General features: G+C 40.3%; 1 protein-coding gene across 50 annotated transcripts in view; it reads left to right on the top strand.

Annotated features, from left to right (window-relative positions):
• The window catches only part of ZNF438 (zinc finger protein 438), a 284,020-nt gene that overhangs the window by 79,984 nt on the left and 176,847 nt on the right, over nucleotides 1-27,189 (top strand). For 45 of the 50 annotated variants that reach the window (XR_004476149.2, XR_007475770.1, XR_004476143.2 and 42 more), the window contains one exon: nucleotides 8,452-8,529. The exons of 3 other annotated variants lie outside the window; for them this stretch is intronic. Coding sequence is in view for 19 of the 47 variants with exons in the window: in XM_033403395.2 (XP_033259286.1) it covers nucleotides 8,528-8,529 (2 nt within the window). In the remaining 28 variants the exon portion in view is untranslated. Of the gene's footprint in view, nucleotides 1-5,671; nucleotides 6,677-8,451; nucleotides 8,530-27,189 lie in introns of those variants that run through there. 2 more of the 50 variants (XM_033403397.2, XM_049706480.1) reach the window with 1 other exon arrangement.

The raw sequence follows: 27,189 nt of genomic DNA, 5'->3' as shown, positions 1-27,189 counted from the left end.
GCATATTACTAGTGATATTGAGAGATATTTCATAATGACAAGAGAATCAGTTTATCAAAAAGACATGTCAATCCTAAATGTCTATGAGCCCAATGACAGAGCTTCAAAATACTTGAAGCAAAAATTGACAGAACAGAAAGGATAAATAGGCAAAACTACAGTTGTAGTTAGTCTCAAACACTTCTCTCTGAGCATTTGATTTATGAGTAGGCAGGCTATTAATAAAAACTAGAATCTGGAGCAACACTGTTAACCAGTGGACTTAATTGACATTTATAGAATATTGCACTCAATAATAGAGGAACACACATTCTTTTCAAGTACACATGGAATTTTCATCAAGGTAGATCATATAACAAGTCTCAATAGACTTTAAAAGATTAAAACTATACAGGATATGTTCTTTTACTATTTCTAAATTGAACTAAAAGTAAATAACAATAGAATATATAGAATTCCTCCCCCAAATATTTAGAAATTAAACAATACAGTTTAAAATAAACCATGGTTCCAAGAAATCACAAGAAAAATTAGAAAATATTTTTTAACTGAATGAAAAATGAAAACACATTATATCAGTATTTATGCAGCTAAAGCAGTGCTCAGAGGAAAATGTATAGCTTTAAAATACATACATTAGAAAAGAAGAAAAGTCTAAAACCAATTATCTAAGCTTTCACCTTAAGGAGCTGGAAAAATCAAAGCAAAATGAACCCGAAGTATGCGGAAGGTAGAAAACAAGAAGTAGAAATCAATAAAATAAAATATTGTAAAACAGACAAGTAATAGAGAAAATTGATGAAAGCAAAAGCTGTTTTATTATTGTTTTTTACCAGATCGGGTTAGTTGGCCCTGTTTAGTGTCAGTTCAGTGCCTTCCATATATATATTCCTAGATATAAGAGGTTAAAATTGTCAGCGTCTTAGGCTCTAGGCCCAGAAACTGGTGTCTTGTCATATCCACCATATTTTATTGGTCAAATAAGTCAAAGAGGTTACCCAAATTCAAGGTTGGGGAGAGACATATATACCCACTTCTCAGTGGGAGAAGTTTCAAAATATTTGTGTCACTCTTAAGCACAGTCATTTTTGAAGACCTCAGAGAGCTATGAAAACGAAGAGTGCTGAATGAGCTGAAATAGCAGAAATAGAGGAGCATGTAGGAGATGAGATTGCTAGCAGTCATCCTTCCTGAGCGTGTTTGCTGAGAATGGACACTGGCTAAGGATCAAGCTTGCTATGGAAGTGAAACTCTATGAGGGGAAAGAGGAACCATGGGAATTTTGATGGTCACATAGTCTGGCATGGTGAACTGGAACCTAGGGAGCCCTCAGACACACAGCTCGTTTTCCCCATAGGTTGTTTGCTGAGCCTTGGGGCGGGATGGGAGGTTGGGAAGTTGAGCTGGAAATATGCAGTGAAGTCTTCTGCAGTCCTGCAGTGCTTAGGAGACCGTCTCCATGTGATGGAGTAGGGTGCAGCTGCAATAAACACACCACTGATTTCACCTTTGAGACGTTTTACACCAGAAGTAAGCTGATTAGATTGAAGTGAGCAGCTTCTCACCCTACCTGTCTAATAGAGGAAAGGATGGGCCCTCACTGGGAGAAGATAACATCAACCACAGTTTTATGGCTGTTACATTGACAGTATTGATAATAAACTAAAAAGTTAGGTGACATGTGAAAAGTAAAAAAAAAAAAAAAAAAAAAATTCAAAGAAGAAGGTACAAGAGAAGCAGATCCACTGATGATACAGACTTAGGAGTTACCAAACAAAGATTTTATAGCTGTTGTAAATGTGTTAAAGGAAATAAAGGAAGAGGCTAGCAAAGTGGATGAAAAGATGAACAGTATCAACAGAAAGTTGGGATCTATCAAAAAATAATCAAGTGGACATTCTAGAGCTGAGAAATACGGTATCTGAAATTAAGATTTGAGTTTAAGAGCAAACTTGGCACAACAAAAATAACTAGAACTAGTGAACTAAAGGAAAGTTCAGTGGAAAAAAGTACAAGCTCAGAAAGAAAAAGGAATGGAAAGAAAAAAAACAGCTTAAGAGACATAGGGGATTGAGTCACTTCATCTAATGTACATGTGGTTGGAGTCCCAGGAGGAGAGAATGAGCAAAAGAAATATTTGAAAAGATAATGACCAAAGGTTTTCCAAACTGATGAAAGATAGCAATCCACAAGTTCAAGAAGCACCAGAAGCTTAGTGAACCCCAAGCAAGATTAATATGAAGAAAAACACACCTAAGTACAACGTAGTGAGACTTGTGAAAAACAGCTATAAAGAGAAAAATCTTAAAACAACTGAAGGAAATAAACCACACTCCCTTCAATGGAGCAACAGTAAGATTGGTGGCTGACTGTCCTACAGACATTATTAAAATCAGATCATAAAGGAATGACATCCTTAAATTTTAAGTGCAGAAAGGAAAAATATGGCCAACCTGAAACTCTATACCCAGCAAAAAAAATTTTTTTTAATTGAAGGCAAAATAAAGATGTTTTTAGACAAAAGGTGTGACACTTTCTCACAAGTAGACCCACAGTACAATAATACTAAAGAAAGTTATTCACTCTGAAAACAAGTAATCCCAAGTGAACCATAAAAGCTCAGGGAAAAATGAAGAGCATAGGGAAGCATAAATATATGAGTAAGTATAAAAGATTTCAGACCATTGAAAGCAACAATAGTAATGTTTTGTGGGGCTTTAAACATACATAGAAATGGAGTTAAACTGGTACTTTTGTCTTGCTCAGGAAGTGGTAAAAGTCAACTGTAAATCAAGAAAGTATTTATAATCTGTAAGATAATTGCTAAAAATATTACAAAAATGTTTAAACAAGAACTTCACCAAAAGTAAAATGGTATAATAAAAAATTGATTAATCAAAAAAAGAGGAATAAGTGAAGAAAAAAGAGCAGATGGAATGAATAGAAAATTTATAACAGAAAGGTATCCTTAAATATAATTAAATTACGTGTAAATAGGCTTATTCCTCCAATTAAAAAACAAATTTTTGGACTAGATTTTTTAAAAAGAAAAAATATATAGTTTGCATAAGTTATATATCACATAAAAGGGTATGGAAAACAAAGAAAAGGTACACTATACAAACACTGACCAAAAACTCTTGTATATTAATATCAGACAAAGCAGACTTTATGCCAAGAAGAATTATGAGAGATAAAGGGGGGCATTTTATAATGATAAAGGATCAATTCAGTAGGAAGACAGAACAGTTCTAAATTTATATGTTCCTAACAACATAACTTCAAAATATATAAAGCTAAAATTGACAGGACAAAAAGGAGAAGTAGATAAATCATAGTCGGAGAATTTAACAACCTTCTTTCAACCACTAATATAACAAGCAGATTTAAAAAAAATTTTTTTTATTGTGGTAAAAGTCACATAATGTAAAGCATACTATTTAAACCATATTTAACTGTCCAGTTCAGTGGCACTAAGTGCATTCACATTGCTGTGCAGCTCTCACCATCATCCATCTCCCGAATTTTTCACCTTCCTACATTGAAACTCTGTCCCCATTAAACACTAACTCCCTATTTCCTTCCCCCCACCCCCAGGCTCCTGGCATCTACCAGTGTACTTTCTGACTCTCTGAATTTGGCTATTCTAGGTGCCTCATATAAGCGGAATCAAACAGTATTTGTCTGCACCTAATGTATATTGGAATGCAGGTATTATTTTGTTATTTAAGGTTAACTTAATATATGTCCAGCAAGCAGATTTTTAACAATCAGTAAGGCGATAGAATATTTAAATAATGTGATTAATTTGACCTATTTATAGAACATTATTTGCTATTTATAGAACATTATTTCCAACAACTGCAGAATGCACATTTTTTTCAAGCGTGCGTGGAACTTTTACCAGAATAGAACGTGTGCTAAGCCAGAAAGCCAATCTCAACAGATTTCAAAGGATCGATATCATAAAGTATATGTTCCATGGTGGAATTAAACTAGAAATATATAACAGAAAGATAACAAATTTCTCAATTTGCATGGAAAATAAGCAGCACACTTTTAAATAATCCGTAGGTCAAAGAAGTACTCACAACCACAATCAGAAAATATATTGAGGGCTTCCCTGGTGGCGTAGTGGTTAAGAGTCCTCCTGCCGATGCAGAGGACACGGGTTCGTGCCCCGGTCCGGGAAGATCCCACATGCTGCGGAGCGGCTGGGCCCGTGAGCCATGACCTCTGAGCCTGCGCGTCCAGAGCCTGTGCTCCGCAACGGGAGAGGCCACAACAGTGAGAGGCCCGTGTACCGCAAAAAAAAGAAGAAAAAAAAAGAAGGTAACATTAAAAGCCAGCCATCTAATCTTGCATCTCAAAAAGCTAGAAAAAGAAATGCAAACTAAATTCAGATAAACTGGAAATAACTAACAGAAAAAAAGACAAAGAAAATTAGCAAAGTCAAAGGTGTTTCTTTGAAAATATTAATAAAATTGATAAACTCCTACTTAAAGAGCTCAAATTAACAATATGGTATAAAAAGGAAATATTACTAGAGATGCCAGAAATATTAAAGGATAAGAAAATACTATGAACACCTTTATGTCAGTACATTTGACAACTTGTATGAAATGGACAAATTCCTTACCAAACTGACACTCAAAAAAGTAAAAATTGTGAATAGTATTATACCTTTTAAAGGCATTGAATCTGGGACTTCCCTGGTGGCACAGTGGTTAAGAATCCACCTGCCTATGCAGGGGACACAGGTTCAATCCCTGGTCCGGGAAGATCCCATATGCTGCGGAGCAACTAAGCCTGTGTGCCACAGATACGAAGCCTGCGCTCTAGAGCCCGCGAGCCACAACTACTGAGCCCGCGCACCCTAGAGCCCATGTGCCACAACTACTGAGCCTGCGTGCCACAACTACTGAAACCTGCATGCCTACAGCCCGTGCTCCACAACAAGAGAAGCCACTGCAATGAGAAGCCTGCGCACTGTAACGAAGAGTAGCCCCTGCTCGCCGCAACTAGAGAAAGCCCACATGCAGCAACGAAGACCCAACACAGCCAAAAACAAAAAAGGCATTGAATCCGTCCTTCGAAATCTTCCCATCTCTAGTAATATTCTTCACCTGAACTAGGTCTCAGTTTTAGGTCTCTGATGTAAAGGTTCACTGTGGCTGTGACAAGATTTAGACTCAACTCCCCTTCCATACAGTTTCCTTCAGATTGATCTCCGTTTATTTACTTTTCATCCCTTTTTTGGAGTTTGAGGCGTCCAATTAAGTATATCACATTTTCCTTCTGCCAGCTTCCGGACCTTTGAGAAGCAGACATAACTCAGGCTGGCATAAAAATGTCGACCTTATTTGTGGGGGAACTGGGTAAAAGCATCCGTAGGTCTGACTCTAGTCATCGTACCCCTTCGAATTGGACTGACCTAACTTGCCCTTCTGAGTTTGCCATGTGGATGAGAGGGGAATGTATGCAGGTTTGGGCAAGCAAGTTCTAAGAGAGGGTGAGAGACTGGTGACATGTGTGGTCAGTCTTTCACTCTCTCTCATCAAACAGATAAGGCAGAGAGAGAGAGAGAGAGAGAGAGGGAGAGAGAGAGGGAGAGGGAGAGAGAGGGAGAGAGAGAGGGAGAGGGAGAGAGAGAGGGAGAGGGAGAGGGAAGGAGAGAGGGAGAGAGGGAGAGAGAGAATGGTGTTTTTTCACCTATCAACCTGGTTGGAGCCCTACTCTTATTATCCTCTTTCTCTAAGAAGTCAGATCTACCCTGTTCAGATGGAACCCCCAGTTCCACTGCCAACCTACTTCTGGGTCCTCATGTCATCTGGACCCCTGCTCTATTTTGAATAAGTTTTTATAATTTTGATCTTACCCCCAGAATTCTTGCCTCTCCTCTGCAGAAATGTAAACCTGGCTTTCGTAGGCAGTGCTATTTTTTAACTGTACTATAACAAGTTATATTCTTTAACTTGATCAGTGCTGTCAACCAGAATCATCTCAAGATCTCAAATGCTGAAAGTCCCTCTGTTTTCCTTCCTCCTCTTCTCTGGCTAGTGTTTTCCCTTCAAAGCCTCAAATTCAGAGATTCCTTCAGTTATATACTGTCTCTCCACCTCTCTTTCCCTCCCCCCTCTCTATCACAGCAGATGGCCGTGCTATTGATCTTAACTTCCTCAACTGTACGCCCTTCTACACAATAATTTTTATCTATATCCGTCACCCATCCTTTCTTCCATTTCTAACCATAAAGAGAAAACAGTTTCTCCTCTTAACATGGCGAACTCTAACCAGACGTCTTTTCCCACCTTCTCACTAGACTTTGCTCCATTATTAACCTCTCTTCCTTTTACTGGCATTAAAAATGAAAACAACAAGTCTTGTTAAAGATTCAGCTTTCCTTTCAAACTATGCCAGGCCTCTTAGAGTAGTTAATTCCATTTCTCCATTTTCTTTAATTCCCCCAATTACTGGAAGTTTCTGTTCTCTTTTATTGCCATCCTGAAATTTCTTTCTAAGCTCACCAGCGCCTGTTAAGTTATTCTTAGCCCTCCTTCCGCCCTGAAAAGACAGGACCGGGTGCTGCCTCCTTTGCCTCTTCTTCCTCAACTTCACTGATGGACCGCAGACTTTGTGGAAAGCTCCCCTCTCAAATAAGTAAACCTTTTAGAAGGTAAGCAAACTGTCTTATTGACTTGCTGTAACAAGGGAGACCACACAGATGATTCTGAAGGACTGCCTGCTTTAGGAAATGAATTTAGGATTTTTATAGGTTGATTATAGGTTGATTATAGGTTTTATAGGTTGATTATCAGGTTCTAGGGTAAGAGGTCAGAAGTGAGCTGAGTCTTTGGGTTGGTTGATGTCTTAAAGTCATGATCAATGCCCACACGCAAGGTGGTGATTGAAAGGGAAGGTCTGTGGCGGCCGAGGACACTGCGTCTGTGACTGTCCGACTGAATGCTGGTAACCGTTCCAGCCCTCGGTCTTGCATAACTGATGGCGTGGTTATTCGCGTTCTCACTTTCAAGCACGTCTTCAGTGTATTTTTGACGATTTAAATCCGTTGCAGTTGCCCTGGTTTCCCCTTACCTTGGCTATTACAGTAACAAAATAGGTCTCACTGCCTTTCGAATCTTCTCATAGTAACTCTAAAGCCAGAGCCATCTTTCTAGAGTACAAATTCGAATGAGTTTTCTACTGAAAACCCTTGGTGGCTCTTTTTATGTATAAAATACAGCTGCATATACTGAGTGTATATGCAGCCCCTTTTCCAGTCCTCGTCTGTCTGTTGGTCTGTGGGTTTCCTGCTCCCTCCCTCCGTCCTGCTTTTCCCCCTCACTCCCTGCCCCCCTTTTCTCTTCCTCACCCCCAGACTATGCTTGTATTGTAGAAGTATACTGACTTTTCTGAGCTCATACTCTGTATTGTGGCCTCTGTGCCTAAAACAAAATAATTTTTGTTCCTTCTTGGAACGTTCTTTGTTTCTAAACCTTACCTTTATCCGATTGTTAAAAGCCCTGTCTCTTTTCAAACTGTATTTAAATGTCACCTTTACAGAGCATGTTACTTTGCTGGGACTGTGTAGCAAAATCCTGCAGACGGGGTGACAACAGCAGTCTGTTTGCTCAGTCTTGGAAGCTAGTCATCTGAGATCAAGGTGTCGCAGGCTTGGTTTCCTCTGAGGGCTCTCTCCTTAGCTTGCAGATGTCCGCCTTCTTTCCTTGTCCTCACATGGTCTTTCCCCTGGTGTGTCTCTTTGTGTCCTAACTTCCTCTTCCTATAGGGGCACCAGTCAGATTGGATTAGGGGCCCACCCTAAAGGCCTTATTTTAATTTAATCATATCTTAAAGGGCCTTATCTCCAAATACAGACACATCCTGATGTACTGGGGGATGAGGGCTTCGACACATGATTTTGGGGGGTTAGAAGACACAGTTTAGTCCATAACACAGAGCCTCTGTACGTCTTCCCTGCAGTGAGGAGCCCTCCCCCAAACCCGAAGCACTCTGGACCACTTGCAGCGTTTATTGTATTTGCCTTGATGTGGGGTTTTTCGAGTTGATCTGTCTGTCTCTGGCGGTTTGTGGGTTTCCTAAGGACAGGAACTATCTCTTACTCAACTTCATCGCCCCCTGCTCTCTAGTGCTGAGTGGGGCTTGATTCAGCGTAAATCAGGCTTAAATATCTAATAATATATTTTCCAGAAGTTTTAAGAGATTGACATAAAAAATATAGGAAGGGAATATGTTATACTTCCTATTTTAGAAGTCTTTGAGCATAGCTTGAGATTTTTATCTTAGGTTCTTAAATTATACATAATATAAGTAATGTCAGTTTTATAGAACTAAATATAACTCTTTTATGATGTTTAATCATCTAATTGGCTTCTGTGAGCTACCTATCAGTTCTTTCAATTTTATTACTTCCATTACATTTGTTTTCAGATAAAGATGAATGTCATGTCTCAACCAACACTGAAAATGTGACGTTTAGAAGACATTTGCTGAGTCAAGTCACCTCATGTAAGTCTGCTCACATCTCTCAGCATCAGCTTAATATTGATTTAAAATGTAAAGAATTAAGTTCACCACCTTTGAGGCTTTCTCAACGCTCGAATTGCTCAGAATATCTCAGAGTCCCCTTGTATATTGAATCACTGGTCTTGGAAAATAGTGGAAAGATGATTACTTACTAAATTTCATGTGCTTATTAAAAATATAATGTTTAAAATCAAGGTATTATTTTAAAACTGAGAGTAGCACTTCAAAATCGTCCTTTATTTTGTATCAAGTCTAGGCAACAAGTCCCAGCTGTGTGCCAAACTTTATGGTTCTAAAACGGTTTTCCGTTGTAACAAATGTTTTGTATTTCAGTTTCTTAAGTCTTTGTAAGGTTTTTTAAAATATGTTCTTGATCATTAAAGGGCGATATATAGTAACTGGAACCTTAAATGGTTAACTATTTATTCAAAAAATGTAGCTTTGAAAAGTCATCTTAACCAATCCCAACTATTATAATTATCTCCTAATGGTCTTCTGTCTTCATTCTGTCTTCTATCCTGTTTTTGTTGCCAGACAGATCTGCACGTAGAACCACTCCAATAATTTTAAAACCCTTTAATGGCTCCCCACTCACTACTGGACAGAATCCATGCCTTCCCCTGGCATTCACAGCCCTCTCCCAAGCTCCTAAAAATACCCCCCGCCTTAGCCAGCTGAGCTCTCTCCTGTTCTCTGACTTCTCGTTCTTGTCTGTGCCTCTGCGTCTCAACTTGGACTGTTTCCTTGGTGTTCTCTGTGACGTCCTTTGCTCCTCCCTTTCTGGTTTCTCTGCCGGTTGAAATCTTGGCGCAAGCTGGCCCCTCAAGGCTCAGCTCAGGTGTGGACCCCTCCACGAAGCTTTCCCTGATCACTCCAGCTAGAAGCACGAGCTCTTCCCCTCTCTGCTGGCTTCGCCCAGGATTTTGTTTTTACCACTGTTTCAGCACATTTTACCCTGCAGCTTTAGTGTGTGTGTTGATGTCTGTCTTATCTCCCACCCGAGGTTGTGAGGGCCAGAAAATCAAACCTCTTGTCTGACTTATTTTTGTCTTACACAGCATTCGGCAATAACCTTTAATAGTGCTTGGTAAATATTTGTATAACAAATTGAGAATGTGCCTGGACTTTTCTCCCATCATCCCCTTCCGTCTTTCATCCTTACAGACACATATGGTCCGTATTCATGGCAACTGTTCTCCCTCGTTGTGCCCTCCTGGCAGACCTGCGCACTGCCATCTTATCCTAGGCAAACACTGACCGTGGTGTAATTAACAAGATACGGTCAGTTCCCAGCCTCAGAAATAAACTGTAGTCCCAAAGTTCATGTCTAATTCTGCTGTTTGGAATGCAGAAAGCATTTTTCCACAAAAACAATGTTATAAATAGTGGTTAGGTTTCTCAGCCAGCCCTCCCAAGCCTAGTTAACCCAGAAGTACCAGTGCAGCCTCCGTGTATCACATTGTTTTGTAGAGAACCTCTAACTCTGGATATGGAAACACATCTCTCGTTCCCTAGAAGCAGAACAGTAACTTTCTGGGCAGCCTGAGCTGTAGGAGGGTCTGAGCTGGGGCTCTGGCATGGCCCCTCCCCCCATATTGGATACCCTCATACCAGCAGCTTTTTGGTTTTCAGTATTTGCATAAGGAACATTTACCGATAGGTCACTGATACTCTCATGTCTTCGGAATTGAGGGCAAGGGGACACTTGCTCTTCTCATCCTCCCACAGTAGATTCGGATGGTAAATAGGGCTTCAGCTGCCCTGTCACATGGGGGTTAAGTGAGGTATTGACAGATGAGGAGTGTCTTACTACTGCTCACTTTCAGTTGTCCTGTGGGCTTATGGGAATTAAATATATAAGCATGGAAAATACTTCTCTCTATAGGAAAAACACATTTCTAGGCATCAGCTCTGTATTTGACATGACATCAGTTTTGTGGACAAGTGATTCTCATTCCTACGTGGGCGTAGTGATGCTTTGCCATGAAAAGCACCCGTGTATGTAAACAGCCCTGGAGGCTGCCGGTTTCTGCTGTCAGGCTGTAAGAATAGCACTCCATAAAGTTTAGAGAATTTAACATGTTCAGCATCTTATGAGCTTGGGGCACAGGAGTGAGTGTCTATTTTATGTTTAGTACTGTCCTAGATGCTGGGGACTGGGGAACGGGAACCAAAGATAATATGAAAAGTGTCCTTTCCCCTCCAGGAGCCTGAATCAGGGAGTAGAGTATGGACGAAGCATTCACAGTGCAAACAATATGTTGTTAATTGCCGTAAAGTACTTCAGGAAGGTAACGAACGTTCTTAGGATGGTCAGAATGGCGTGATTCACCATGGTTATAAAGATAGTGGTGGGATTTCATTTAGTCTTAGAGCAATGGTGAAGGTCTAAATAAAGAGCTAGGAGAGGAAATGATATTCCAGGTTGGATTAACAGCATGAACAGAGGACTAGAGTTACAAACAGACAAGCGAAACAGCATTACTGGCTGGAACAGAAGGTTTAGTTTACGTCAGTGAAATAATAGGTGGGAAAATGGCGCCAGTGGTTCCACCCTGGCAGTGAATAAGCGCTCATCCGTAGATCTTTTTAAACATACAAGTCCCTGGATCTTAACCCCGGAACAAATAAATAGAATTGCTGGGGCATGAGACCTAAGCCTGTTTATCTTTTAAAGCTCCCCCAGTGGTTGAGAACCACTGAATTAGAAGGAGGGGCTGAACGTAGGAGTCAGGCCTCTGTCCCTCAAGCAGTGGGAAGCCCTCAGGGGCTTCTGAGACGGGTGACATATGAGCAATGGGCGTTTGCCAAGATAAAGGATTCGTCAACTGCATGTGAATGGCAGAGAAATAAGAACCAGCTTGAGTCTGAGCAGTGGTGGTGGGAAGGCAGAGGTCACATGTGTACGTGTGCATGGATGTATGGGAGTCAGCGATGTCAGCCTTGACCTCGGCATGATTTCTTTTATAAACCGCTTATACGACTTCACCCTCATTAGTCTGATCTGTTTTCTCTTACAACCTGGCAACTTAAACAGTAATTTCCGCCAGTTTGCATTTAATGGAAGGAGACCATTGTCTACTCATGTCCGCGTCTAACTCATAATCATAAGTGAAGTTGTGTGTATGAGGAATGCGACCTGTAGCGTACTCGTAAGGCGTGTACTAGCCACCCACATGTGCAGTAAGACAACCTCAGTTCTCACTGGGCAGGATTGCGCCAACAGCCGGAGTCACATGTACGATACTTACTGGCACATGATTCTCTAGCATCTAGTTGAATTTTGAAGCAATAGTCTAAATTATGCTCTGCGCTTTAATATTTTTAGCAAGAGATTTGATAAGCGCTTCATTTTTCTGGCAGCAGACCCACGCCTGCTTCCTGACAGCAGCAGCTGCCCTTCCTCTGAGTTCATGCTTCTCTCCTGCCCACACCTCCTCCCCTCCCCTCTGGGCCCATCCCCTGCTGGTGTCTGTGCACCACACCACACCCCATCCTCACCCGGGGGGCAGCAGAGAGGAGATTAAAGCAGTCAGAATTTCACTTCTCCTTTGCCACTGACACGGCCGGCTGACCCTGGAGTCTTCCACTCCTGGCTGACCCCGGACGTGAAGGCTGCCAGCGTATCCACACTCAGAAGTCTCAAACCACGCCTTAGTCGGACATGTTTCCCATCTCTTTGACGTATTTTAAATAACTTATGTTTGGCAACAATGGGCCATGTTTATTAGATGGCAGAGAATAAATTCAAGGTGTGATGTTTTGATATGACCTGTCCCCTTTAAAAAAGGATTCAACATCATGGATTTTTAAAAAAGAACCACTCTCTTGGCTATTCTGTAACAGTACATACAGTGACAGCAGTTCCTGCTCTGGTCTTCTTTGCCTGTGGCAGTTAATTTACTCTTGTGTTATCAATATCTCCAGCTCTCTTGACTTAACTTTTTTATAACAACTTAGGCTTTCACTAACCATCCACATGTTTAACCAGACAGTGGATGGTCTGCTCAGATTTGAAGGAGCCTGTAGGAGAAAGGGAAGCGAGGAGAACTAAAATTTGTTGAGTACCCACTCCGTGCCATGTCCTTTACATGTCTTTTATGATCTTAACTCCATTTTACAACGGAGGAACTTGGGATTTAGAGAGGTTTTAAAAATGTATCTGATGTCAGAAGTCTAGTCAGCGATAGAACTGGGTTTTGATCCCAGGTCTGGCTATCTAACTGTTTAAGCAGACTGATCCTACAGGTCTGCGTGACTTTTATTTGTTGGGAAACATCAGTGAACTTGGAATTGGTGGGGGGGGGGGTTGGGTGTAAGCTTTACCTCCCTCACTAATAACCGTGACCATTTTAATGAAATTTTTTTAACACCTTTATTGGAGTATAATTGCTTTACAATAGTGTGTTAGTTTCTGCTCTGTAACAAAGTCGATCAGTTATACATATACATATATCCCCATATCCCCTCCCTCTTGCATCTCCCTCCCTCCCACCCTCCCTATCCCACCCCTCTAGGTGGTCACAAAGCACCGAGCTGATCTCCCTGTGCTATGCGGCTGTTTCCCACTAGCTATCTATTTTACGTTTGGTAGTGTATATATGTCCATGCCACTCTCTCACTTCGTCCCAGCTTACCCTTCCCCCTCCCCATATCCTCAAGTCCATTCTCTAGTAGATCTGCGTCTTTATTCCTGTCTTGCCCCTAGGTTCTTCATGACCTTTTTTTTTTTTTTTAGATTCCATATATATGTGTTAGCATATGGTATTTGTTTTTCTCTTTCTGACTTACTTCACTCTGTATGACAGACTCTAGGTCCATCCACCTCACTACAAATAACTCAATTTCGTTTCTTTTTATGGCTGAGTAATATTCCATTGTATATGTGTGCCGCATCTTCTTTATCCATTCATCTGTCAGTAGACACTTAGGTTGCTTCCATGTCCTGGCTAATGTAAATAGAGCTGCAATGAACGTTGTGGTACATGACTCTTTTTGAATTATGGTTTTCTCAGGGTATATGCCCAGTAGTGGGATTGCTGGGTCGTATGGTAGTTCTATTTTTATTTTTTTAAGGAACCTCCATACTGTTCTCCATAGTGGCTGTATCACTTCACATTCCCACCAGCAATGCAAGAGTGTTCTCTTTTCTCCACACCCTCTCCAGCATTTATTTCTAGATTTTCTGATGATGCCCATTCTGACTGGTGTGAGATGATATCTCATTGTAGTTTTGATTTGCATTTCTCTAATGATTAGTGATGTTGAGCATTCTTTCATGTGTTTGTTGGCAGTCTGTATATCTTCTTTGGAGAATAATGAAATTTTAATTTAAAATATTTAATGCTCTCAGCTTCAGTTTCCTCATTTATCCTATGGGGATAAAACCTGCTTTGCTGACCATTTGGGATGGTTGTGAGAATAATAAGCTAGTGAATTTCAGTATGATTTTACACGTATAAAAACCCTTGAAAGATTGAGAGATTTTTAATGAAAGCAAAAAACAAGCAAAAACCCACAAAGCATTAAATGAGATGATTTGGATAGATTTTGTGGTATTTCACTTCTTAACATTGCTCTACAAACTTTCCAAATAATATTTGTCAGTTTTGTAAGTCCCCACCACCATGGTTTGCCAAACTGCGTCACTGAATTAAACATCTCAGTGCAGCAGAGAGAGTCCTGGCTACATACCAGGTACCTCATTTCACTTACCAGAAGCAATCATTAGTTTCTATACCATATCCAACAGGTCTGAACTCTGGTAGATGCTGAAATGTTCATAGCCAGTGAGGACTCAGAACGTTCTAAGTCTGCTCACTAGTCATAGACTTATCGGACTAAAGTTAATGTTAACATTCTCAGGATAATTCTTTATATTTTTGAAGTTTTTAATAAGCCTGAGTAATAAAGTCACATCTTGTAAAAGTACTTTCACAAAACTGCTCTTCAAAAGCGTTTCCAGGTTTCTGGGCAACGTTCATAGGTTACAGGATGGTGAATACTGAAAGAGAGCTCTGAGCTATTGTCATCCACTTAAACTTCTTCCACGTATACAGAGAAGAGATAAGAAATGTAGGGAACTCGTTAAGTTACAAGGACAAGGTTACGAATGAAGTGGCCATGAGCCTGAGGAGTACCAAGGTCATGTCCTAGGTTTACCCCAAACCTTTACCACATTAAAGCCCTAAGTCTCTCCTGAAAGGCAAATGCCTTAGGAAGCCCAGCTGAGACCATGGGAGAATGGTATTAGAATAGTATTCAGATATGGATCCAGAAGACTGCACCTGTTCAGTCTTGGACCCAGAAGTGCCTAGGGCTCTTCCGCATCTGCCATGCGTCCCAGGAGGGGTCCCTAGTCCTGAGGTGCTGACTCCCACCTGACTTCTAGTGCCAGCACTGCGCTTGCTTCCTACATCTGGTGGATGGATGCCTCCAGGAAGGGAAAGGAGACACAGGAAGCAAAGTAAACGTACAAAGCAGAGACTGTCCATAATTGTGGACCATGTTTGGCTTGCACAATGTTCTTTTTAAACACGAATTCGTTATCAACTAGCATTATTCTAACTAGTTCCTAATTGAATTTGCTGTTAATTAATTTAATGTACGAATCCAGATTTCTGGGTTCTCTTGAAAACTGTCAGATGTGGCAGCTTTAGTCCTACCTTTGCAGGTGGCTGTCGTCCGTTAGAGCTGACGAGAAGTTGCCTCAATGAGATGGGAGCCTGTGCTTTCCAGTTCTCACAGCCCCACCCCTGGCTGTTGGTTTCCTTTAAATAGAATGAAGAGGAAAGTTAAATGTTGCTTATACTGCCATTTGTGTTAAAATTGGAAATAACAGGTTGATAGGATAGCATATTTCAGTATAAGTGAAAGACTGTGTTATTGTCCAAGGGCTGTTGTAACAATGTACCATAAACTGGGTGGCGTCAAACAACCAAAGTTTGTTCTCTCATTGTTTGGAGGCTAGAAATCTGAAGTCAAGGTGTTGGCAGGGTCCTGCTCCCTCAGAGGCCTTGGGGGAGGACCCGTGTTTCCTCTTCTAGCTGCTGGTAGCCCCACGTGCTCCTTGGTTTGCGGCAGCGTCACTCCAGCCTCTGCCCCCGTCTTCTCTTGGCTGTCTTCCCTGTGTCCAGACTTTCCTCTTATGAGGACAGTAGTCGTATTGTATTAGGGCCTGCCCTAATGCAGGACAAACTCATTTTAACTGAGTTATGTCTACGAAGACCCTATTTCCAAATAAGGTTACGTTCACGGTTACCCGGACTTAGGACTTCAGTGTAACATTTTGCAGGGGCACAATTCGACCCGTAACTGATGGCATATTTCTTGGTGGAGTGCAGAGTAATAGTTTAAGGGCAGAGGTCCCTGGAACAGGGTGCCTGCATTCGTACTTACAACTTGTGTGCTCTGTAATATTGGACCAGCCGCTTACCCCTCTCAGTGACTCTCCATGCCCTCATCTGTCAAGTGAGGATGGTGGTACCCGCCTCACAGGGCTGAAGTGAAGACAAAGTGAGGTAATACATGGAAAGGACTTGGAACAGCGTATGGCACGTGCTAAGTTTCAATAAACTGAGCCATTATTCTCTTCACTGTTATTCACTCTTACTCATATACACAAGTTCTGTGCATGCAAGGAGTTTCCGTGCCCAAAGCTGTTATTTAAGATAGCATTATGAAGCAAGCCATGGACAAAGTAGAAATAATAGATAGAAGTGCTGCATGAAAAAAAAAAAAGCAACTTAAACCAATAAAAAAGAGAGTGAGAGAGGCTGGAATGTTAATAAGATTTACTTTTTCCTGCAAATAAAAGAATCATAATACATTAAAAATGTTTAGTCTTCTCACTGTATTGGATTACCTGCCCAGCCTCTAGATGCACTTGAAAGCGATAAAGACCCAGGCAGGAACTTCAGACCTAGAGGCTTAGATGTTGACTCTTGGGCTGGTGAGCACAGTGGCCCGGAGATAACACTGGGGAGGTTAGTCCAGGGAGAGCATCCAAGGAACACATTCCTTCTAAGTATCCCCGCCTGCCTCCTTGGAAGCATGTTATTACTGTCTGCCTCCTTCCCATAAACCCTTGCATTGAAATTATCCTGGTTTCCCGTCACTGGGCCAGAGATTGAGGCCGAATAATTCTTTACATTTAGACCCTACTTTTCTTCCAAAGGGACCAAATATTTTGAGATATATTATTTCATTTTTCCACATAGCGTTTATGTAAGACAGCCGTACAACTTGAATTTTATTAAAAACTGAGAACTCCAGTAGAGAAAGTTTAAAGAAATGACAGGACTTTCCGAAGTCCCTGGAAGAAAATTCTTCTGCAGCTTAGGGCTATTGGGTATGCAGTACTACAGAACATATATGTGCCTCATTCTCCAAGGTAGTACTGTCCTGAAAACATGAGAATATTCAGATAAAATCAAAGTATCTTACCTAAATGGTGAAAGGGGCATATGGGTATGATATTTACTATTTGTGATTTTGTTTTAATAAAAGAAGTTAGGCTGTTTAATTTTTGGCAAAGAAGTGGTGTTGTGTCATTCAATTAGTAATTTGGAACATTTCAATTAAATGATGAATTCATCAGGACTCCTTCAGTTGCAAATGCAAGAAAGCCAGTTCAAGCCAGCTTATGAAAATCAAAGGAACTTAATTGTTTATATAACTATGGTTTCCAGAGGTACATCTGGCGTCAGGCATGGTTGCAGCCAGGAACTCGGATGATCTCATCTGGACTCTTTTTCAGCTCTGCTGGTTTCTTTATTCGTCATTCTCCAGACAGCATGTGATCAGTGAGATGACCGGCAGTGGCTTGAGACTGTCATCTTCTCAGCTGAGCAGTCCCAACAGAAAGAGAACTTGTGGGGCTAAACACCTTGCTGCCTGCCTTAGAGAAGATGCGAATCAACCCTCCTTGACCCCGTGTGTGATGAGTCATCACTGAGGCCCAGCGGAGGGCATGATTTCCCAGTGCTTCAGTGAAGAGGTGTGGTCCAGGGACTGGAAGCCCCCCTGGGGTCTTCTCATGCAACAGAGAGGCTTTCTCCAAAGAATTCGAGGAAGGGTGGTGGGAGTGTGTGCTCAGCAGACCAAAACTGTAGTGGCCTCAGAGCGTTACAAATGGTGTGTGGTGGAGACTGTAAGTTCTGATTTTAAGATGGCAAATAGAGAACTTTCTGCCTTCTCCTATTACAAAATCCATCCAGAACAAAGGAAATAAGAAAAAAAAAATTCCGGCTCTATCTTTGATAAAAAGTAGGTGACATTAGTAACCCACAAATATGAACACAGAAGTCATATGACCCTGTGACTTAGCCGAGGACAGTGAAACACCTAAGCCCCACGAGGAGAGTAACACGCCAGGAAGCAGCTTTGCCCACAGAACCCTAGGAGGTCTCAGGTTAGGCTGGAGAGGGAGCTAAGGCATCCGGTTAGAAACAGACCCCGCCCGCTGCAAGTCTGTGAAAGGACCAGTTGGACACTCGGATCCTTGTCTCACCCCAGCCAGATAACTACCTTCCCCACAGCCCAGGCAATGGAAGGTTTATTCTCTGGAGATGTTGACACTTCAGAGAATCGAGGCTCAGGGACACGGGAGCTGTGGAGGGTGGAGTCAAGTAAACATCCGCCCTGCTCTTAGGGCATCAGGGGCCAAGTTCCCAGTCAGGTGCTGGAGGATTGTCCAGAGAGCCTGATGGGTCCCAGAGAGACTTCCTATACGGGTTCCCCACAGGGAAAGCCAGCTTGCTCCCCACTTGCTCTTCCGTGAAGAGCAAGCTTCAACAAGCTCAGCCCATAGGCAGAGCCGCCATCTTGCTTTACTAATAACTTACACTTAAATAGGGAGAGTCAGCCAAGGATCAACAGATATTTGGGAATACCTCCCATATGAAAGCAGAGATAAAGCAAACAGAAATAAAGAACTCTGAGGGGACAAAACAGCAGGGAACTTAAGAAACAAACTAATTACTATCTCTGAAAATGTGAGAAGATTTTGCATAGCAGAATCCTTTTTAAGAAGGAGAATTAAAGGAGAGGAAAATTAAAGAACAAGAAGTAACTCACAAAATTAGAAATGTGGTGGCTGAGGGGCTTTCCTGGTGGCGCAGTGGTTGAGAGTCCGCCTGCCGATGCAGGGGATGCAGGTTCGTGCCCCGGTCCGGGAGGATCCCACATGCCGTGGAGCGGCTGGGCCCGGTGAGCCATGGCTGCTGAGCCTGCACGTCCGGAGCCTGTGCTCCGCAGCGGGAGAGGCCACAACAGTGGGAGGCCCGCGTACCACAAAAAAAAAAAAAAAAAAAGAAATGTGGTGGCTGAAATCAATTCCTTAGAGGGATTGAAAAATAAATTTGAGGAAGAAATAATTAGAGACACAGTCCAGAAGATTCTGTCACTCACTTATACAAGAGAAAATTTGGAGAGAATTATCAAAGAAATAATACAAGACACTTTCCTAGAACAGAAAGAAAAGATAAACAATAAAGTTTCCAGAGAAGAGAAATTGTCATATACAAAGTGTTCTGGATAAGAACAAACAAGGGACCCCTCAACATCAGTACTGATATAGAAACATAAATTGTGAAATATTCTCTTAAGGGATAATTTTTGTCATTAAAAAGCATTTCTTCTTTTACCTGAGAGTTAATCACTGTCAAATATCCCTAGTTTCCTTAGCACATTTAAAATATTCCACTTACAAATTTTCGATTATTTAAACTTATTTAAATGTTTTATATAATCTGAGGTACACCTGAAAATTTGTGTTTCAGAGATTTAGGATATTTTATGGTGCTTTTTTGTACCATAAATACATAAATATTTTATGTATTTTTTGACTCACTAATTCACTCAACAGATAATTGAGTGATCGTTTCTCAAGGTACTGTGGAGTTGATACTTCTTGGTTTTGTGTGATAGTCTAACATCTGGTCCATAGTTTTATAGTCAGTGATAATAAATATGACTGATTTAGAAACTCACTGATGATACTAGGGTATGTGGTAGCAGGACCTGCAAAATACTTCTCTTTTTTTTTTTTTTTTGTCCCAACATACTGTGATATCTTTTTTTTTTTTTTGACCGTGCCACATGGCTTGTGGGATCTTAGTTACCTGACCGGGGACCGAACCTGGGCTGGCAGTGAAAGAGCTGAGTCCTAACCACTGGACCACCAGGGAATTCCCCAAAACATATTGTGATTAGAAGTGACAAAGTTTGGGTCCTACTTTTCAAATATGTTTGGCTCTTATTTTTATACATGTATAAAACTATATTAATTGTGAGTAACAAAGTATCAGTGTAGAATATTAGTTTTTGTCTTATCTTTTATCAGTGTAGAAGACAGAGTCCTGAGTGCTAATTTCTTCCAGAAATTAGAGGCATCAAAAGTTGAAATTTAGCAAACACTTTTTTCAAATTTTAATTATTTGAAAAAATAATATTTTTAGGATTTGATGAATATTATTTTTGACTATATAACTAATAAAATGTATTATTATGGTATTTTTGGATTAAAAATCTCCTCCAAATAGCATTTTGGTTTTTAAAACATTCAGAATTTTAGGTTGTGAACGTTAAAAAAGAATTGAAATTTTAAGTGCAGTGCAGCTCCCTCCGCTTTTTGGACTAGTTTTGAAAGCCTAATGAAATGGAAGGCAAGTGTCTTTTTCCACTTAAAAATGGTTATATTTTATTTCTTAATGTACTATAATGAGAACAAAATAATATAGAAAAGTCAAGAAATGAAAAAGTGCCAGGATTCTTCTTGCCAATATAACTTTTTAGAATTGTGCTGAGTTGCTTTTGCTGTAAAAACCAGACCCAGTCTCTTATGGATTCTCCAGGTAATGACATTTTGTGGAGGATTTTTGTAGTTCTTTTGGCTTAGCGAGGTCGAGAATTTTGAATTAGAATTATAAAACTGGAAGACATCCTCTTATTCATTTTACAAATGAAGGAACTGAAGTCCGGAGAAATCATGATTTATCCAGGGTCATACAGTTAACAGCGAGGGTTGGAGGAGAAACATGGCCTCCTGGCAGGCAGTTCAGTGAGTGATCTTTGTAAAAGACTCTTTGGGTTTATTCTCACCACCATCACGTTACGTGTAGTGTCCATAATTTATTGCATTAGGCCCAAGATGCAACTTACAAGTTTGTGTTTAATTTTCTGAAGCTGAGGGAACGTTTAGAATTAGGAATACTGACAGTGACCCAAAAAAATGGAATGGCAAGAAGCATTTGGAAGAACTGTTGCCTGGGGTAGAAGATGTCCCTTGCTTAGACTCTGGCCCTGCTCTCTAGAAGGAGCTCCATTGTTCATTATTCCCTAGGACCTGAATGTCTTCTGGAAGGTTCTTCTTTGCCCATCTTCCGCCAAGGTCACGCTTATACGGACATTGGGGGAATATTCCCGCCTTGGAGGCTGTGTAACCTTTGTTTCCTACTTTATGATCATGCAGTTTTGGTGGTTAGAGCATTGTTTTAGGAGTCAGCTGGAGGCTTAGAGGCAAGGCTTGGGGGGTGGGGGGCTGGCAATGTTATTCCCTCAGAAACTTAGCTGGCTTCTGACCTGCCTCCTTGTAGTTGACTCCATATGCCAGACGGAGGGATTACGTGTCCCATCTGTCAGGGACAGTCTCAGTTTATATCCCTCGTGCAGGTTAAGTGATAATGCCCTCTTTCACTCTCAAAACTGTCCCGGGTTGGACAGTAAATTGTGTATGGTCTCTCTAGCCAGAAAAGCATGCCAGGAAGCCCCACGCCTAATTTATTCCTTTGCTTCCTGTCTCCCGTTTCCCCTCTCTCAGTGTATGGGGGCCCTTGGATGGCGATTTGAAATAGGCTTCCTGGGAAGTTCACCGACTCAGCCTGATCGGCGGCAACGCTGACTTCCCCCTGTTCACCTGAGAAAACCTAACAGGCCATTTTTACTCAAAGCCTTTTTCAGTCTCCTCTCTTACTGTGTAAAATCCGGAAGCGGGCAGATTTTCTAACCCTGGGAGCCTCCAGACTTTGGGATTCTCTACTCCCTTTCAGTTCTGCTCTCAGACCTGTCACTCCTTGCCTGTGCAGATTTCTTTCTTGTAAATTCTCAATAAATGCAGCAAGTAATAACGTTATTCTGATATTGTTTTCCATCTCTTTTTCCCTGTAGGCTTCGTTAGACACTTAGTTAACACTTCGATAGATAGCTCTGAAGCTATCTCAGGCATTTTCAAGCATTGAGGTATAATTTACGTAGAGCAAAGACACAGCTTTCGGTTCAGTGAGATTGACAGTCGTATACACCGTGTAGGCCGCCACCAAGACTAAGATACAGAGCATCTCCATTGCCCCAGACGGAGGCCGCTTTCCCGTTAGCTCCCTGGAGACAGCCACTTTTCGACTTCTTTAACCACGGATCCCTCTTCACAAGCAGTACTTGTATTAAAAGTTTTGTGACTGTGTGACATGACTGTCCTTCTATCCTTTACTCGGTCTCTCCCTTGCCTGCTGCCGGGCTGCTAAGCAGTTGTCATATATTTTAGATTTTTTTTGTTTGGTCTGCACCCCACTTAAAGATACCATTTTTTTTATGTTAGCTGGGGAAAGCTAAGTGCTGTAGTAAGTGGACCACAAAAAACGTAACAGCTTCAACCTATTTAAAGTGTATCTATTGCTAACGAGCAGTGCACCGAAGGCGTCCTCCGTCAGTCGGTAACTGTCGTTAACCTGGGCCTCTGAGTCCTCCAGTAGCTGGGGAAGGAGCAGGAAGCTACCTCACCCGCTTCTGGAAAGCCTCGACCTGAGATCTGACATTCAGCCCCATTCTTGTGGGGACAGCTATGCACAAGACCACCTCTGGTGCAAGGGAGGAGGGTTTGGAAATGTGGACTCTGGCTTGACGCTACTTCTCAGTGACAGCTCCACACCATGAGGCGGGAAAGCAAAGTTTGGAAGATGTTAGTTGTCTACAAGGTTAATGTCACAGCTTTTATTTTCTTTTAATAACATAATACCATATTGCTTTTCTTTTCTGTCTTCATGTTACTTCTTTTTCTCTGTGTTGTGTATTCTTTTATGCTTTTCAAATGTTTTAGCATTGGAAAAAGTTTTCAAAGGGTATTGCTATCTCTATGATAGAAATGTTCAAGGCAAAAGCAATTTAGTTTCCTTAGACTATTCTGATGAAATTAAAATTATCTCTGGCTATTAGCAGATATAACTTAACTTTTAAAAGATAAGGATCCATGATATCACCATTTCTAATCAATATTGTATCAGAGATCCTAGCCGGCAGGTAAAATAGAGGAGAAAACCCTAAAAAAAATAAAAATAAAAAAGTGTAGGAATGGAAAGGAAGAAAAAAACTGTCACTGTTGGCAAATGATATAAATGTCTATGTAGAAATTTTCCAGCACTCTGCAGCTAAATCCTTAGCATTAACTAGAGAGTTGAGCAAGGTTTTTGGACACAAAGTTTTTGTGGAAAAGCCAATTGCATTTCTATGGACCAGCAAAAACAGAAACAAAACAGAGGATGTAATTTTTTAAAAACATTTTATTTTGAAATGATTAGCATCCTACATAGCCGTGGTATATCTTCTCAAACTAAGAAATTAACATTGATACAATAATATTAACTGAACTGTGGCTTTATTCAGATTTTCCCAGTGTTTCTACTGATGTCCTTTTTCTGTTTCAGGGTCAAACCCAGGTAGCTGTTATCTCTTTAGTCTACTCCAATTTGTCGCAATTTCTTGATCTTTTCTTTCTGGGACCTGACGCTTTGAAGAGTAATGGTCAGGTCCTTTGTAGAATGGACCTCAATTTGGGTTTGTCTGATGTTTTCTCATGGTTATGTCTCATCCAATCAACATGACATCACTGGCGATGTTAACCTTCATCACGTGGTGTCGCCAGGTTTCTCCACAGTGGAGTTACTGTAGAAAATGCAATTTAAAACATACACAATTTACAGTAGAGGCACAATGTAAGTAGCATTTGAATAAATCTAACAAATAATGTCTACAGCCTTTATTGAGAAAGTTATAAACTTTTATCGAAAGACATTAGCTACAGTCCAGTTAAATGGAGAGAAACACAGTATTAATGGATTGGAAAACTTAATGTTGCAAAGATAGTAATTCTCTCAATGCACCTAGAATCAAATTCCTAACAAATTTCAGGGGTTTAACATTACTACTACTACTAGTAGTAGTATTCATCTTTAATGTTGTTATTTTGGTGATGCTTAACATTATAATTCTGAACTTAACATGGTAGAGGAGTGGTCCAAGAATTACAAAGACAAAGTGAAGACAAAGTGTCTTTCCTACCTATATTGTGACTTAATGTAAAATTATAATAATTAAGCCAGTGTGTGATATAAAGATATACAAATTGGCCAATGGAAAGAATAGAGAATTCAGAAACAGATCCATCTATATATGGAACCTAGATTTATAACAAAACTGGTATTGTAAACCACTGGGGGAAAGGACGGGTGGGTTTTTCAGTGTATCAAGTTGGGGCAAGAGATTGCTCATATGAAAGAGCATGCTGTTGGATTCCTGTGTCATATCACAGGCAAAATGGGAAATGGTGAAATTATCAGTTATAAATTAATAATTATAATTAGGCTTAATTATAAAATTAGAAGCAGAACCCAGGAAAGAACAGTTGAAGGAAAAAAACAAAGCTACCAAAGGAATGAAAACAAAATTGGAAGGCATGGAAGGGAAAAGAGATGATACAGGAGAAGAGTGAGGTCATAGGGATTAGAGAGGCGAGAAGGGAGCCAAGTCAGACAGACATTTAAAAGATGATGTAACGCCTTTGGGTTTAAAATAGCAGTGTTTACAGTATGCCAGAACTGCATCAGTTACTACCTTTCCTCATCCTTCTGAGCTATGTGCCAGAAATCAAAAAGCGATCTATAAATTAGTTTAACGATCTATCTACCAACAACTCAATTACTCAATCATTTGTGGAAAGCAAAGAATTGGAAACCATCTGACTTTGAAAGGGATTTATTATCACTTTCTCAGTTTGGGAAAGTTTATTAAAAAGGCTTAACTAAGATTTATCAAATAACTGTTATATTTATTACTCTTTTACTTAGAGGCACCTTGTTTAGCCCCATATGCTTAGAAAGTGTTATTTAGAAACATTATTAATTTTAATATATACTTACCAACATACAGTGAGTTTTTAGAGGAATATTTTGTCTCAACATATGTTTGAAACGTATTTTTATCAAAACCTTGCAGCTGTAATGTACGTCACTGAATTGAGGGAAAATGGTTGCCATTTAATGTAATTGACAAAGCTTAGTCATCAACTGTAAACTTATCGTCCAAGTCAGACTTCCTTCTGTCGGGAAAAATCCGACTTGATTTTTCAGCTCAAATAAATATGTTAATGTACGTTTCCATGACAACCATCACACAGCTGAATTCTAATTCTAACACAGACAAATAGATAAGGCACAGAGCCTTGCCACGTGTTGCCTGGATACAGTGATGCTGCTGCCTTCAAGATTGCTTTGCTTTGCGCTCCCTAAAGTCTCCCAGAGTTGAGTTGTACCTTTTACAATAGTAAGGGTTTTGGAAGGTAAGGTCCTTAAGTAAAAACACTCTCATTACTGCTTCATTCTACTCTGTACCTGATTTTGTAATTTACTAACATGGGCCCACATACTCCATTTCTTAATAAAATAGGTATGTTATATGTATGATGGGGAGTGAACAAATCCTTACTGTAGTGCTTTGATTAAAGGAGGATTTACAGGTTTGGCTTCCTGGAGGGTTTTTGTATTCCAAGGCAAACACTAGCCGGGATTTGTGAGTGGTATGCATTTCTTTTGTAAAGTGGGAAAAGAGTGATTGTGAAGGAGGGGAAGAGGGAATGAGAAGAGGCTGGCGTGGTACCTTGGCCTCAGGTACATTCCGGAAGAGGTCAGTAATAGGAAAGACGGAGGTTGAGGATCTGGAATTTGATTGCCTTTAAACGATCTGTGCCGACGTATCTCTTAGTCTTCATATAGCTCTAAATGTACCTCAATTTGTAGACCGCTGATACAGAAGACAGGCAGAACAGGTCCATCGTATATATAATTGTAGATACAACAAGACACCCAAACTAATGAAGTAAATCCAATATTTAGAGATTAAGCTTTTCTGAAATAAAAGACAACTAGAATCTGCATATTAAAGGGGCGTACTGTGTGTCTGTGCCTAGTAAAAGTGCTGGACCTCAGAGGTAAAGAACAATTCCTTTGGGGAACCAGGCACATAGGTTGAGTTTTTTTTGTAAGGGGGGAAATTATGTTGGCCTCAGATTTCAGTCAATGCAGGAAAATGGAATATACTTTAAAGATTTTGAAGAAAAGAATAGGTAACTTAGAGCTTTTTATATCTGTTTAAACAATCCTTCAAGTATAAGTCAACCAGCAAATAGTTTTGAACTTAAAGAATTTTCAAAAATGATTCCTTTGGGCCTTTATGGAGGCAATAATAGAGAACAGATTTTTTTAATCCTGGCTTTGCAGGGTAAAGATGTACTTGGAGCTGCCAGAACAGGATCTGGCAAGACTTTGATTTTCCTTATCCCAGTACTGGAAGCTTTTTATCATTCTTAATAGACTTTGACAGACAGACTCTGGGTCCTGATAATACTTTCTACGAGAGAACTTATCTATTTCTCAGGCCTTTTCTGAGAATTAGGAAAGAATCCTGGCTTTTCAGCAATCTCATCATCGATGGAAAGACCTGAGACAGGGTGTTTGAGAAGATCAACCACATAAATATATTATACTTGTTTGCATACAGGTTTGACTATTGAACACAAGGATGAAACAATAAGTGTTCATGACACCAGCCTCCAAAGGTTAGTTCATGATGAGGTAGAGTAGAATCTTGGGCATGGACCTTTGCTGACACTACGAATGCTTTTATAAAAAGAAAGAAAGAAAGAAAGAAAACATCTTTCTAAATAACATTGACTTTGCTTTTTTCTAGGCAAAACAAGTCAGATCTGTAAAAGACCTTGTACCTTGTGTGCTTGAGTTTGAAAATCTCTGAATATGTTAGAGTTGGTGAGAAAAGTAAAATATAACATCCCTGTCCCTTTGGAATAAAACTACATAGGTTGTGAGCTGAAGTAAGAAATAAGTATCCTATATTCCTTTTTGAGAAGTATTATATTTTTTTCCAGTTGTCGAGAGGTTCGGTCCCTATACCAAGTTTCCTACTGCCTGTACTCTGGTATTTCTATTCTTGACTTCTGTTGTTGACAACAGCAGATGAGAAAAATGCAAGTCTGTAATAAGTTTATCTGCAAGAGAGTGAACTGTGCTCTTTGCTACTGATACTATAGCCAGGGTGTTGGATATTCAGGCCACGAATTGAGTTCTTCAGTTTGATTGCCCAGAGGATACCAACTCATATTCACAGAGTCAGAAGAAAGAAAGGATAGTACAGCAACTTCTTGAGTAGAAAGTGCTTATGAAAGAAATAAAAATCAATCCAGAAAAATGTATGGACATCTAGAAAACAAAAACAAAAACTGGAGTCATCTTTAGCCCAAGATCAACAATGAAAAGAAAGAGGTCAAAGGTATTTTGTTTGTTTCTTTTTTTTTTTTTTTTT

Source organism: Orcinus orca, chromosome 2, assembly GCF_937001465.1.
Source record: "Orcinus orca chromosome 2, mOrcOrc1.1, whole genome shotgun sequence".
NCBI lineage: Eukaryota > Metazoa > Chordata > Mammalia > Artiodactyla > Delphinidae > Orcinus > Orcinus orca.
This window is presented reverse-complemented; position numbering and strand designations above follow the sequence as displayed.